The following is a 13,686-nucleotide window of genomic DNA, read 5'->3' as shown; positions in this document are numbered from 1 at the left end:
TTTTCTTACAACAGGAGCAATGTCTGGTTCAGGATTACAAATTGCAGTGCATGCTAGAGATGTTCAAGTAGTAACTTGGTACCATAATGATTTTTTTCAAAACTCTACTTTTAAATCAGTATTTCATATAGGAATCTCCAAGAACTGAATCATATAATTCTAAATTTCCAAAAGGCTATGAAGACGTTATATAATGGATACACTAGAAATAGCAGTTAGGTTACCTCTGATTTTTCTTGGTCCACTGAATTGTCGTCATCCTCTTCCTCCTCATCCATTTCCTGATCCTGCATTTCTTCTACCATACTGCCCTCTTCAAGAAGTCCAATTGTTGGTCCTGTAGTTTGGAATACTATACTACTGGCCATGTTAGGGCATCTAACAACTGGTGGGGTAAAGAGAAAAAAAAAATAGGGATTATATATTTGAAGGCTGGAATGCAATGGCAGATGGAAGAGAATCATATATTACAACACAGAAACAGTCTGCGTTGATGTTTATCCACACACACGAGCAGTTGCTCTAATCCCAAGTGCCTCTTATGTTCCCATATTCCTTTTCTCCACCTATCCAACCTATTCTTAAATGTCGACAAGGTCTCTGCTTCAATTATCAACTCCGGTAGTGCATTCCAGCCTCACAACCCTTTATGTAAATAAGTTTCTCCTGTTCTCTGTCCTAAATCTCTCACATTTAATCTTTTATATATGTCCCCTCAACCACTGAAGTCCATTTCTATTGAACCTGTCCCATCCACAATCATTAGCCAAGATCCTGCATTTCTGTGGCTACTGTGATTCCAACAGTATACCAGCCGTTTTCCTCCCAGCGATGGATCATTTCTAATTAGTCTGTACAACAAAGATAAACTATGTTCAAGGAATTAGGAAATTCATACCGAAAATAGAGTTCTACATTGTATATCAATTATTACACAAATACATGAATTACCTTTAAGTGTATTCACATTATCTTTGGCTAGTTCTTCAGTATTAAAGCTTCTTTTTGATTCGTCCACAAGGTTTGCAGTGATGTATGAGGGTAGCTTGTGTGTCTCTGGTGGATGTGTATGGTAACTAACCTTAGCTCTTAATAGGAGGAATAGAAAGAAAAATAGTTAAGCCAATTTTCTTATTTTGTACATTAATCCTAGGTATCTACCATTCTACTTTTCTTCGGCAAAGTTTTAATAAAAAGTAGTCCAATCAATGAAAAAATTCCCAATTGTTTAGACAACAGAAACATCTTTGCCTATTAAATTGGTAGTTAACTATTACATATAGTGTATTCTGGTTCAGAATGGCAGCTGAATGTTAATTACCCAGTCCAATCGTAAAGGATCAGCTTGGCTGCTTTCTCAATGTCAGGGATACCCCCTTTCTTCAACATACTCCTTTTCTGAGCCAGCAACGTTAAAAATTCCAGTGATGTTCGAAAGTTTGAGACATTATACTGCAACATAACCTGTTGTGGGGAGACGGTGTGTATATTTTAGCTAAACAGTTAATATGCACATTTTAAATATGACAGAAATTGTGTGTGAAAGTTCTAGTTTGAGAACTTGAGTTCAAGATAACAAGCCTCCCAATAACTTTCCCTGCTGTCCTCTTCATAGTGTATGAAAATGTTATTACTGTTAGCATCAACCCCAGCCTTACTAGACTGGTCTGTGCTCAGTAAAGGGACACAGTAGGTCCACTACAGTCAGGCTCAGATTAAATAAGTACAGACCAGCTATAAACTGTGGACAATCCCCATTTGTATAACATAGTACTACACAGCATGGTGCAATTTACCCACTTAGACACCTATGAACTTTTACACAAAGTTTGTAATTTCTCCTTCAGGTGAAGTGTGGAGGTTGGCATGTACATAAAATTGTAGAAAATAGCACCAACTCAGAGCTTTACATTTTGCACAGTAATTACAAACAGAAATGGGTACTTTCTTAAAAACTGGCTTAAAAAGCTATAGATAACAGTGAGATCAGAGTTGGATCTTTAGCAATCACATATACTTTCAGACCATTCAGTTATCCTCATTTCTCACTCAAAAATATAATTTTGTTTGAAATTAATTAAATCCATGTTTTAATAGGCAAACGGTTTTTTAAAATACCATAGGCAACAGAGGGATAAATTGGACTACGCACCTGCTGCTTATTGCAGTTCTTCAGTATGGGTTCCACTACAGCCGTAGGATTTTTTAGTGCCTCAATGTCTACGACGTTCCTCAAAGACAAGGCAACAGCTGAATTTGATGGAGAAGCAATAATGTATGGACTGTCCAATACTTTGATCTGCTTATCAACATGTACCTCCTGCATAGATCTATATTCATAAAGAGATTGCAGTTATTACCACAGTGCAGAAATCCTTTCTACCATGATAGTCACTAGTTCAATGCCAGCCATAAAGAAGTAGTTTTTATTCAGAGATAATAAAGCAGGCTTTACGCCACTGAGTGAAATCAGAGTTGGATCTTTAGCAGTCATGGAACATCAGGCTATAAACTTTATCCTCATTTTTCACTCATACTACTTCCCTGACCCAAATGAACTTATCCATTAGTTAAAATACACAGTATTTTAAGTTCAGAAAATAACTATTGGCTAGTAGGCAAGTCGGTTTATTTTTTGCCATTACAATTATATTGAAGTATTAATATTTTAAGTGAATTGGTTACTACTAGATTATATATTAAAGCAGAAGGATAGGTTTCAACAGGGGTACTTTTATTTTACTGTAACACCTGCCCGGTCAGTGGCTAGGGATTAATTCGTAGGATTTCCTGTGGCACCACTCCCCAACATGCCTGAAACAAAGTCACTGAAATTAAATGCATCTCACATAGATTATATTGATAGAGGATAGAGGGAACACTTTTGTTAAAAGTACTCAACCAAAAGCTATCCTTCTCGTTTAAGTATAAAACAAAAAAGTCCAATAGCATTTAGTGTGCAAGTTAATGATTGTCAATGTACTGCATGTTTTGTTTTATCTAAAACGTGCAAATGTCCTAACTTCAGCCTTCTTACTTTGTAAGACCTCTTACTTGTCCCACGTTGCAAGCTCTCATTTTCTTCAAGCTGTTAATTATACTGCTTTTTCCTACATTTGGAAAGCCTGAAAAAGGAGATTGGTAAGTTTATAAAGGAACAAAGACAAAATATTATGCACTTCTAATCAGTATCAGACAAGATGAATTGCAATATTGGAGTCTGCAGTTTTAGATTCAGTCCAGTGGGTCATCGCACAATTTTAAAACTGCAGCCTACTTAAAGAAGGTCCATAACTTTCACCATACTAACTTTTTTTGTAAAATGTAAATCCCCACAAGGACAAGTTGGTTTTACTAGCATGCTTGGCAGGTTACTGCAATCATTGGCATATTTTTAATTTTATTGCAAAAAAAAGAGTATTTTGCAACATGAGTTACTTCTAATCTTGCAAACCTGAATACAATGGCATTAGTAAAATATTATAGTGGGTCATTTTATGAGGCCCTTGAAAGTTTCAAATTCACGATTGGGTTACCGTTTAATTTATAATCAGATACGTAAAGTCAGCACTCACCTACGACACCAACTTTAATGCTTTTTACATCTTGTTTTCTGCAGTAGCTACGAAGCAGTTTTATAAGACTTCCATCACCAGCACAGGTATTGCCATGTGATAACTCTACACCAATGTTCCGTTTAGAGTTTTTTTTCTGTTCCTGTTAAAAAAGAATTAAAAGCTATTAATAGAAATTTAAATTAGAAAATAATCTAAATTGACAAACCAAGTTTCTAATTATGCTGTAATTAATTACTATTAATGTTCACTGCTTTCATACGTTATTAAGCAATGGCACAACACATTAGTATACTACTGCATTTTGCCAGGAAGTGGTAGAATGTGGACTGTTCCTCTAGAATTCCCACATGTTAACTTCCTAATCTCAGCTGGGATCTCTGGATAACCCAGGGTGCAAGTAAGGCATTTCTCCATGATGATGGTGGGATCCACAAAAGTAGGAACTGGAGAAAAAGTTAGCACGCACAGTCAGTGTGCACCCCAATGCATCTAGCTAAAGGGCAGCACTACAGCAGGTGTCCAATGAACTTGATTAGTATACAACATAAGAACCTACAAATAATCAAAATAAAAAACAAAATGCACGTTGATGCAGAAGAGAAAATACAAATAATGCAATAGGCAGTCTTCGCTCACAAATTCCACACAGCTATACGATTACTTAAGATATTTTGCCTTCTACAACTTTAACACTCTTTTGCTGGAATGTGGTTCTGGATTATCCTGAAGTTAATCTTTATGTAGGAGAAATATTTTGTCAATTCTGAATTTACTAAAAATATGAAGTCTTAATTGCTTAAAGAACACTGTATAAAGAAAACTTTTTTAAAAATTAACTGCATGAAATCAGTTGGATCTTGCTCTTCACACACATCAGAGTTAGAACAACTTCATCAGGTTTCAAGACAGTTAAGACAAAACATTTGATTGGACTGGATCTCTTTTGGGAAACATACCATTGTTCTGTCTTGCAGCTGTGTTGATGATTTGAAAATTACAACAGGAAGTTCATTTCCCAAATATTTCAGCCATTTCTCTGCATTCTCCTTTGGCACCAAATCTAAACAGTAAAGAACAGTGATTCATAAAAGGTAAAATTCTAAATACATGCCTTCCCCCCCCCCTCCCCCAAATTGTATTAAATGTTTGACTTATTTTTGTTATAAAACTGTACTGGTCATCTTACCGATCTTGTTCAATACAAGGACTAGTTGCTTCTTTCCCTCAGATTGCAAGACTGCCTGCTCCACCTGAGGGGATCTATAACCAAGAGGGTCTCTGGCATCCACCACTTCTAGAACCACATCTGAGGCATCAATCACCTAACAAAGAATAGGAAACAATCCCAATACCAACACCTCAATAATGCAACTAATATGCATTAGTTCCCTTGCGCTTCAAGAACATTTCTGTTAATGTTCCTTCTACAATTCACTTAATAGGAAATAATTACAACTGACAATACTAGGTGACAAGAGGATTCAGAGATTCATTGCATAGTAATTGGGAGGGCTCACAGGGATAAGTGAGTTTCTTAAAATTGAGCTTTTCCCCAATGGACTTAAAAAGCACTACATTTTCTACTCGGAGCTCCGACACAGCAAGAGAGCCCCAGGTGGGCAGAGGAAACGCTTCAAGGACACCCTCAAAGCCACCTTGAAAAAGTGCAACATCCCCACTGACACCTGGCCCAAGACCGCACAAAGTGGAGGAGAAGCATCCGGGAAGGCGCCGAACACCGAGTCTCTTCGCCAGGAGCAAGCGGAAGCCGAGCGCACATCAACCCAAGCACCCCACCCACCCGCCCCTTCAACCACCGTCTGCCCCAACTGTGACAGAGACTGTAGGTCCCTCATTGGACTCATCAGTCACCTGAGAACTCATTTTTAATGTGAAAGCAAGTCATCCTCGGTTCTGAAGGACTGCCCAAGAAGAATTTTCTACAAGTTAAACTTCTTCTGTGGTAACCACAATTTACAGTGTTAACTCTGCATCTGGACGTTGAATTTTTAAAAGTCTTCTTGTTTATTACATTTACTTTTTAATTTGTAATATAAATCATGAAGTGCTGAATCTTCTGATTTTTCCTCAGTTAATTTGAAACCTGTTTGTGTCTGTAAATAAAGGTATAAAATCAATAGCAGACCTATCATGGTAACCACATGTTCACTCAACAAAAGCACACACTAACCTTATTCAGCTCGCTGCATAGAGATTTTCTTGAGTTTTTATTTTCCAATTTGGCCACTTTTTTCTGTTGCTTTAAAGCAGCACTCTGCCAAGAGATAACATTTATAGAAATTTTGAAAGCAAAATGTTAATAGTCACAAATTTTTTTATACATTTGCCACTACAAGAATTGAAAATATTAAGCCAGACAAATTTGTACCTTATGTTGCTTCTCATTTATTTCTGGGTCTTTCTTTTTAGCTTCAAGTTTCCTTTTCTTTGCAACTTCCTTCTGTCTAGCAAGCTTCTGTTTCTGCTTCAGTTCTTCAAGCTAAAAAGTCAAGTGCTATAAGTCTCCTATGTTGCATTTGTAAATATCTGTATATTGAGTAACTCCCATCTAACAGTTTGGTTGCCTTTCTACATTTTAGTGCCTTACCCAAATTTATTGGTTTGATTTCATTGTGAATTTATCTTCATTTCTAGAATAATCCTTCACATTAAGAACTGCACCTCAATACACACTGTATAAAATGTTTAATACAAGTCAAATATGAAGGATCACACTATAATCAGCATTGGTAGTATCTGATTCACACAGTAGTCTGCCTTTTTCTTTTATGGCTCATTCATAAAACGTCATCACCCAACTGTTGGTAAGCTATTATAACAAAAAGAAACCCGTCACTGTACCAGCATCCATGGTTAACTTAAATGCAAAACATGTACACATATCAAAGACAATAGACCAGACAACTTTAGGAGGCTGGGTACAGACAGCAATACTGTGCGTTTGTTGAATTTATAACATATACGTCAAGCTGTCAGCTACCTCAAATTATTCTGGGGAATGCAGAGATCACCAATTTAGGTAATAAAAGCAAGTAATACATTCAGACATATACATACTCACATGAAACTGGAACTGAAGCCTGCCAAGTGCATACAAAGTACTACAGAATATCAAATATTTCTACATAAACAGACAAGAGTCCTCTTACATTTTGCTTCCTTTGTTCAGCTTCTCGAAGAACGGCCTCTTTAAATGGCGCATCATTAGGAACACCAGGGTCCTTTCGGGATTTTTTACTTTTACTTCCCTGTTTCTTTGCTTCCTTTCGAACTTTCCGCTTATGTTCACGAACCTGTGCACAAGTTGGAAATATTAGCAACACTGCTCTAAAAAAAACTTCATCAAATTAGGTGAGGCATTCTATACAGAGACTATATAGCCACTCTGTTGTATGTTTGTTTACTCAGCACATTATTCATTAGGAACATAGGAACAAGAGGCACGGTGGCATAGTGGTTAGCACGGTTGCCTCACAGCGCCAGGGACCCGGGTTCAAATCCGGCCTCGGGCGACTGTGTGGAGTTTGCACATTCTCCCCGTGTCTGCGTGGGTTTCCTCCGGCTGCTCCGGTTTCCTCCCACAGTCCAAAGATGTGCGGGTTAGGTTGATTTGGCTATGATAAATTGACCCTTAGTGTTAGGGGATTAAATATGTGGGGTTACGGGGATAGGGTGGGATATGTGTCGGTGCAGGCTCGATGGGCCGAAATGGCCTCTATCTGCACTGTGGGGATTCTGTGAAGAGTAGGCCATTCAGCCCCTCAAGCCTGTTCCGCCATTCAATGAGAACATGGCTGATCTGTATCCTAACTCCATCCACCTGCCTTGGCTAGCAAAAATCGAACGATCAGATTTTAAATTAATTGAGCTAGCATCAACTGCTTTTTGTGGGAGAAAGTTCCACACTTCTACCACCCTTTCCATGAAGACGTTTCCTAACTTCTCTCCAGTAGGGCCTGGCACTGATTTTAAGGTTACGTCCCCTTGATTTAAACTCCCCCACCAGTGGAAAAGGTTTCTCTCTACCTAACCCTATCAATTAATTTCAAAATCCTAAAAATCTCAATCAAATCACCCCTTAACTTGCTATACTCCAGGGAATACAAGATTAGTTTATATGCAATCTCTCCTCATAATCTATAACACGGTACTCCAGATGTGGTCTAACCAGGGCTTCGTAAAGCTGTAGCAAAACTTCCTCCCCTTTATATTCTAGCCCTCGAGTTATAAAGGCCAACATTCCATTAGCTTTTTCAAAGACTCTCAAAAATTTACGGCACCGAAGGAGGCCACTCGGTTAATTTTTGTATCTGACTACTACATTTTAGTGATCTGTGTATATGGACTCAAATCTCTGGACGTCCACTGTTCCTAGCTTTTCACCATTGAAAAAAAACTCGGATCTATCTTTTTTTGGTCCAAAATGGATTACCTCACACTTACCTGCATTGAAATCTATCTGCCACAGTTTTGCCCACTCACTTAATCTAGCTATGTCTCTTTGTAATTTTATGCTCCCTTCTACACTACTTACTATGCCACCAATCTTTGTATCATCAGAAAAATTGGATATGTAACTCTCTATTGCGTTATCCAAGTCATTAATATAGTGACTAGTTGAGACCCAACACAGATCCTTGTGGGGCACCACCAGTCACTTCCTTTCAATTCAAGTACATAAACGATTATCACTACTCTGTCTTCTTCTACCTAACCAGGTCAATAATTTGCCTTCAATTCCATGAGCTTTAATTTTAGCCAACCGTCTCTAATGTAGAACCTTATCAAATGCCTTCTGGAAGTCCATATAAACTGCATCCATACATTCCCGTTTACTACTTTAGTTACTTCCTCAAAAAAATCAACTAGGATTGTTAGACACGACCTACCTTTTACAAATCCACGTTGGCTCTCTCTAATCAGCTTAAATTTCTCCAAGTGCTCAGTCACTGACTCGGGTAATAATCCTGGAGGTCCTGCTTTTTAAATTCAGCTCCCAACGATCCCTCAGCAGGACCTCCTCCCTTTTCTTCCCTAGGTCATTGGTTCCGACATGGACCGTGACAACTGGACCCGCACCCCCCACAAATTCCTTTCCAGCTGCATTGAGATATCCCTTACCCTGGCACCAGCTAGGAAACACACCCTTCAGGACTCTCTGATTGTGGCTGCAGAGGATGCTGTCTATCCCCCTAATTATTGAATCCCCTGTAATAACTGCTTTTCTATTCTGCTCCTCCCCACTTTAGTCAGCCCTCTCTCCACAGTGCCTAGGTCAGCATTGTGGCTATCCTCCATGCAGTCTTTCCCCTTATCCTCACAGGCATTACTATGTTACTTTGGATAAGACGTTACCCCAAAATATTATCTGGTCATTGCCCTTTCCGAGACCTTGATGTGCACAAATTGTCTGCCGTATTTCGTACATTATAAGTGACTATATTTCAAACAAAGTACTACAGTGGCTCCAAAGCACTTTGGGTTGTCCTAAACATAGGAACAAGAGTAGGCCATTGAGCCCCTCGAGCCATTCAATGAGATCATGGCTGATCTGTGACCTAACTCCATTTACCCACCTTTGGCCCATATCTCTTAATACCTTTAGTTAACAAAAAGCTATCGATCTCCGATTTAAAATTAACAATTGATCTAGCATCAACTGCCGTTTGCGGAAGAGAGTTCCAAACTTCTACCACTCCGTGTGTAGAAGTGTTTCCTAATTTCACTCCTGAAAGGTCAGTAATTTTTAGACGATGCCCCCCCGAGTCCTAGAATTCCCAACCAGCGGAAATAGTTTCTCTCTATTTACCCTATCTGTTTTCCTTAATATCTTGAAAACTTCGATCAGATCACCCTTAACCTTCTAAATTCTAGGGAATACAACCCTAATTTGTGTAATCTCTCCTCGGAACTTAACCCTTGAAGTCTGGTTAAACCTACGCTGCACTCCCTCCAAGGCCAATATATCCTTCCTAAGGTGTGGTGCCCAGAACTGCTCACAGTGCTCCAGGTGTGGTCTAACCAGGGTTTTGTATAACTGCAGCATAACTTTTACCCCCTTGTATTCTAGTCCTCTAGATATAAAGGCCAGTATTCCATTAGCCTTTTTGATTATTTTCTGTACATTTTAATAATGATTTATGTACCTGGACCCCCCCCAAGTCTGTTTGGACATCCACTGTTTTTAAGCTTTTCACCATTTAGAAAGTACCCAGTTCTATCCTTTTTAGGTTGAAAGTGGATGACCTCACATTTGCCTACATTGAAATCCATTTGGCAGTTTTGCCCATTCACTTAATCTGTCAATATCACTTGTAATTTTATGCTTTCATCTACAATGCCTCCTATCTTTGTCATTGGCAAATTTGGATATATGACTATGCCATCATCGAAGTCGTTAATAAATACTGTGAATAGTTGAGGCCCCAACACAGATCCACAAACAAGAAAGGCACTATGTAAATGCAAGTTCTTTCTTACTAATAAAAAAAGAACATTCTGCAAAAATAGCACTGCTTTTCTTTGGATAGCTGGTACTTATTTGGAATTTACAACAAAAGGTTTCCAGGAATGGCAACATCTGTAGGGAGTCCCCTACATTAAAAAAAAGGCTTCAACATCGCCATTTAGAAAGGGTAATGGTCGATGGGTGTTTTTGTGACTGAAAGGCTGTTTTCAGTGGGGTTCCGCAGGGCTCAGTACTGGGTCCTTTGCTTTTTGTGGTATATATATATCTCAATGATTTGGACTTTAATGTAGGAAGTATGATTAAGAAGTTTGCAGATGGTACAAAAATTGGCCGTGTGGTTGATGATGAAGAAGAAAGCTGCAGACTGCAGGAAGGTATCAATGGACTGGTCAGGTTGGCAGAACAGTGGCAAATGGAATTCAATCTGGAAAAAAGAGTGAGGTAATGCATTTGGGGAGGTTAACAAGGCAAGGGACTACACTGTAAATGGTAGGACACTAAGTGCAGAAGATCAGATCCCTGAAGGTAGCAGGACAGGTAGATAAGGTTGTTAAGAAGGCATACGGGATACTAGCCGAAGCATAGAATACAAGAGAAGGGAGGTTGAACTGTATAAAACACTAGTTAGGCCGCAGCTAGAATACTGCGTGCAGTTCTAGTCACCACATTACAGGAAGGATGTGATTGCACTAGAGGGGGTGCAGAGGAGATTTACGAGGATGTTGCCTGGACTGGGGAATTTTAGCTATGAGGAAAGATTGGATAGACTGGAGTTGTTTTCTTTGGAACAGAGGAAGCAGAGGGGAGACCTAATTGAGGTGTACAAAATTATGAGGGGCCTAGATAGAGTGGCTAGGAAGGACCTATTTCCCTTAGCAGAAGGGTCAATAACAGGAGACATAGATTTAAAGTAATTGGTAGGAGGTTTAGAGGGGATTTGAGGAGAAATGTTTTCACTCAGAGGGTGGTGGGGGTCTGGAACTCACTGCCTGAAAGAGTGATAGAGGCAGAAACCCTCATCACATTTAAAAAGTACTTGGATGTGCACCTGAAGTGCCGTAATCTACAAGGCTACGGACCAAGTGCTGGAAAGTGGGATTAGGGTGGATAGCTTTGTCGGCCGGCATGGACAAGATGGGCTGAATGGCCTCCTTCTGTGCTGTAAATTTCTATGATTCTATGATCACTGATTTAAGTGATCCAAGAAAAAATAATAGTCAAATAGTTTATAATACCATATTATTAATTATGGCTCAGAACAGTAGAATGTTGTCAGCAAGGCTGTAAAGCCAAATGATTAAAAGAGTAATATTTTGTTCATCAATACTTTTGCCAGTTACATTTAAGGTTCCTAGATAAATGGTCAAGTCAGGATAGCTTGTTCAAAAAAGGTGATATAGCACATTATGATGTGCAAATTGTCTTTGAAATATCAGTAATGAGACTTAACTGCACACAAATTCAAGCACTGAAAAGTTGACGTTAGGATTTTTCATACTAAAAGGTACCTAGATCAAATACAGAAATTACAACTCGGAAACAGACCAGTCCATGTTGGTGTTTAATTTCCACGTGAGCAGTAGTCTTAATTCCAGATGCCCACCCTGTTCTCATTCTTTTATTCCCCTTTCCTTCAATCAGCTATCTAACATATTCTTAAAATGGTGACATAAACTCTGCTTCAATCACCAACTCTGGTAGTACATATCACAACCTTCTGTGTATAAAAAAAAAAAAAAAAAAAAAAAAAAAAAAATGTTTCTCCTGCACTCTGTCCTAAATCTCTTACTTGAATCTTAAATCTATGTCCCCTTGTTCTAAACATCTCAATCATTGGAAAGTCTATTGTATCTACTGTCCCTTCTCTTCATAATTTAAACACCTTTCATCAAATCACCCCATATTCTCCTCTGGTCTAATGAAAACAGCCACAATTTTTCCAAGTCATATTTGTACTCGTCACACCAGGCAGCATTCTAGTGGATCTGCCCTGTGCTCTATTGTTGCAACATCCTTTCTATAGTGTGATGTGTAAAACTGCACACTACTCAAATTCTGGTCTAAGAGTTTATAAAAATTCCATATCCCCCTCTTGATTTTTATATTCTGTACCCTTTGCCACAAAACCCAGTATTCCATGAGTTTAACAACCTTTCTCTACAACAGTAAATACAATTAAAAAGTACTTAGTTGGCCAAGTAGCGCTTTGAGACAACATGGGATTAAAAGAACATAAGAATCAGGAGTAGGCCATACAGCCCCTCGAGCCTGCTCCGCCATTCAATAAGATCATGGCTGATTTTCAACCTCAACTCCACTTTCCTGTCCGCTCCCCACATCCCTTGATTCCCCTGGAGTCCAAAAATCTACCTATCTCAGCCTTGATTATACTCAACGATTGAGCATCCACAGCTCTTTGGGGCATAGAATTCCAAAGATTCACAACCCTCCGAGTGAAGAAATTCCTCCTCATCTCAGTCTTAAAAGGCCGATCCCCTTATGCACAGACCATGCCCCCCTAATTCCAGACTCTCCAGCCAGGGCAAACAATCTCTCAATCCCCCTCAGAATCTTATATGTTTCAATGAGATCACCTCTCATTCTTCTAAACTCCAGAGAGTATAGGCCCAATCTATTCAATCTCTCATTATAGGTCAACCCTCTTATCCCAGGAATCAATCTAGTGAACCTTTGTTGCACCACCTTGACGGCAAGTCCAAAACTGTGTACAGTACTCCAGGGTGTGGTCTCATCAAAGCCCTATACATAGAAACACAGAAGATAGGAGCAGGCCTTTCGGCCCCTCGAGCCTGTTCCATCATCTACACAACTGTAGCAAGACTTCCTTACTCTTATACTCCAACCCCCCTTGCAATAAAGACCATTGTGCCATTTGCCTTCCTAATTGCTTGCTAACTCTGTTTCTTGTATGAGAACACCTAAATCTCTCTGAACACCAACATTTAGTAGTTTCTCACGATTTAGAAAATATTCTGTTTTTCTATTCCTACCAAAGCGAGACCACGAAAGATGCGATATAAATGCAAGTTCTTTCTTTACCCACTTTTACTATCGGGTGAACATACTTAAAAAGCTATTTTGTCCACACACTTTCCAAAGTTGAGCCAATGCTGGGGCCTGCGCCACCAAGCAGCGTTACTCGTGGCCCCCTACTCACCTTCCTCTGGATCTTAAACCGCTTGTGGCAAGAGAGGCGCTTGCTGGCCTTTTTGAGCTCTGCAAGAAATGCAATTTAAAAAAAAGGACACTGAGTCAAAACCATATTAACTTCCGTGGACGAAAGAGCCGAATATACCGAGTTATAAAACTCCGCAGCCCGGCGCCACCATACTCACTCGGCCGCTTCATGCTGGCTTGGCTGGGAGAGGACCACGTGACACGGCTGCCGGGCCAACCAGCGCCTGCCGTAAACGCATATGCCCGGGCACGTTAGTGTCGCCAATTACCCCAGCGCGATCAGGTTTACGGCTGTAGAGCTAGGTGAGCAGAGAGAGAGCGAGAAAGCAGATTGTTGTAGTTATTTATTTATTTTTATACATTCTTTCGGGATCCTTCAAGCGGGGTAAGGACGGCCTTGGTTCCGGAAGCTGTACTGAG

At 39.5% G+C, this 13,686-nt stretch overlaps 2 protein-coding genes and 2 non-coding genes across 11 annotated transcripts in view; 1 reads left to right on the top strand and 3 right to left on the bottom strand.

Moving 5' to 3' along the window:
• The window catches only part of gnl3 (G protein nucleolar 3), a 15,498-nt gene extending 1,994 nt beyond the window's left edge, over positions 1-13,504 (bottom strand). Inside the window, exons 1-13 of the mRNA XM_086001840.1 lie at positions 13,425-13,504; positions 13,247-13,305; positions 6,749-6,892; positions 5,968-6,078; positions 5,770-5,853; positions 4,765-4,900; positions 4,535-4,638; positions 3,576-3,717; positions 3,038-3,125; positions 2,153-2,330; positions 1,322-1,464; positions 952-1,088; positions 225-385 (exon numbers count right to left, since the gene is read on the bottom strand). Coding sequence (XP_085857966.1) covers positions 225-385; positions 952-1,088; positions 1,322-1,464; positions 2,153-2,330; positions 3,038-3,125; positions 3,576-3,717; positions 4,535-4,638; positions 4,765-4,900; positions 5,770-5,853; positions 5,968-6,078; positions 6,749-6,892; positions 13,247-13,305; positions 13,425-13,437 — 1,500 coding nt within the window. The 5' untranslated portion in view covers positions 13,438-13,504. The remainder of the gene's footprint in view (positions 1-224; positions 386-951; positions 1,089-1,321; positions 1,465-2,152; positions 2,331-3,037; positions 3,126-3,575; positions 3,718-4,534; positions 4,639-4,764; positions 4,901-5,769; positions 5,854-5,967; positions 6,079-6,748; positions 6,893-13,246; positions 13,306-13,424) is intronic.
• LOC147111191 (small nucleolar RNA SNORD19) lies at positions 1,974-2,047 on the bottom strand. The gene has a single exon (XR_015080148.1). It is a non-coding gene; the product is annotated as a small nucleolar RNA SNORD19 (small nucleolar RNA).
• Positions 2,457-2,529, bottom strand: LOC147111190 (small nucleolar RNA SNORD19). Its single transcript, XR_015080149.1, has one exon. It is a non-coding gene; the product is annotated as a small nucleolar RNA SNORD19 (small nucleolar RNA).
• The window catches only part of pbrm1 (polybromo 1), a 93,878-nt gene continuing 93,686 nt past the window's right edge, over positions 13,495-13,686 (top strand). For 4 of the 8 annotated variants that reach the window (XM_086001831.1, XM_086001836.1, XM_086001832.1 and 1 more), the window contains exon 1: positions 13,550-13,651. The gene's annotated coding sequence lies outside the window, so the exon portion shown is untranslated. The other 4 variants (XM_086001830.1, XM_086001834.1, XM_086001833.1 and 1 more) reach the window with 4 other exon arrangements.

Source organism: Somniosus microcephalus, chromosome 11 (assembly GCF_052327205.1).
Source record: "Somniosus microcephalus isolate GS21.2 chromosome 11, FLI_Smic_1.0, whole genome shotgun sequence".
Lineage (NCBI taxonomy): Eukaryota > Metazoa > Chordata > Chondrichthyes > Squaliformes > Somniosidae > Somniosus > Somniosus microcephalus.
This window is presented reverse-complemented; position numbering and strand designations above follow the sequence as displayed.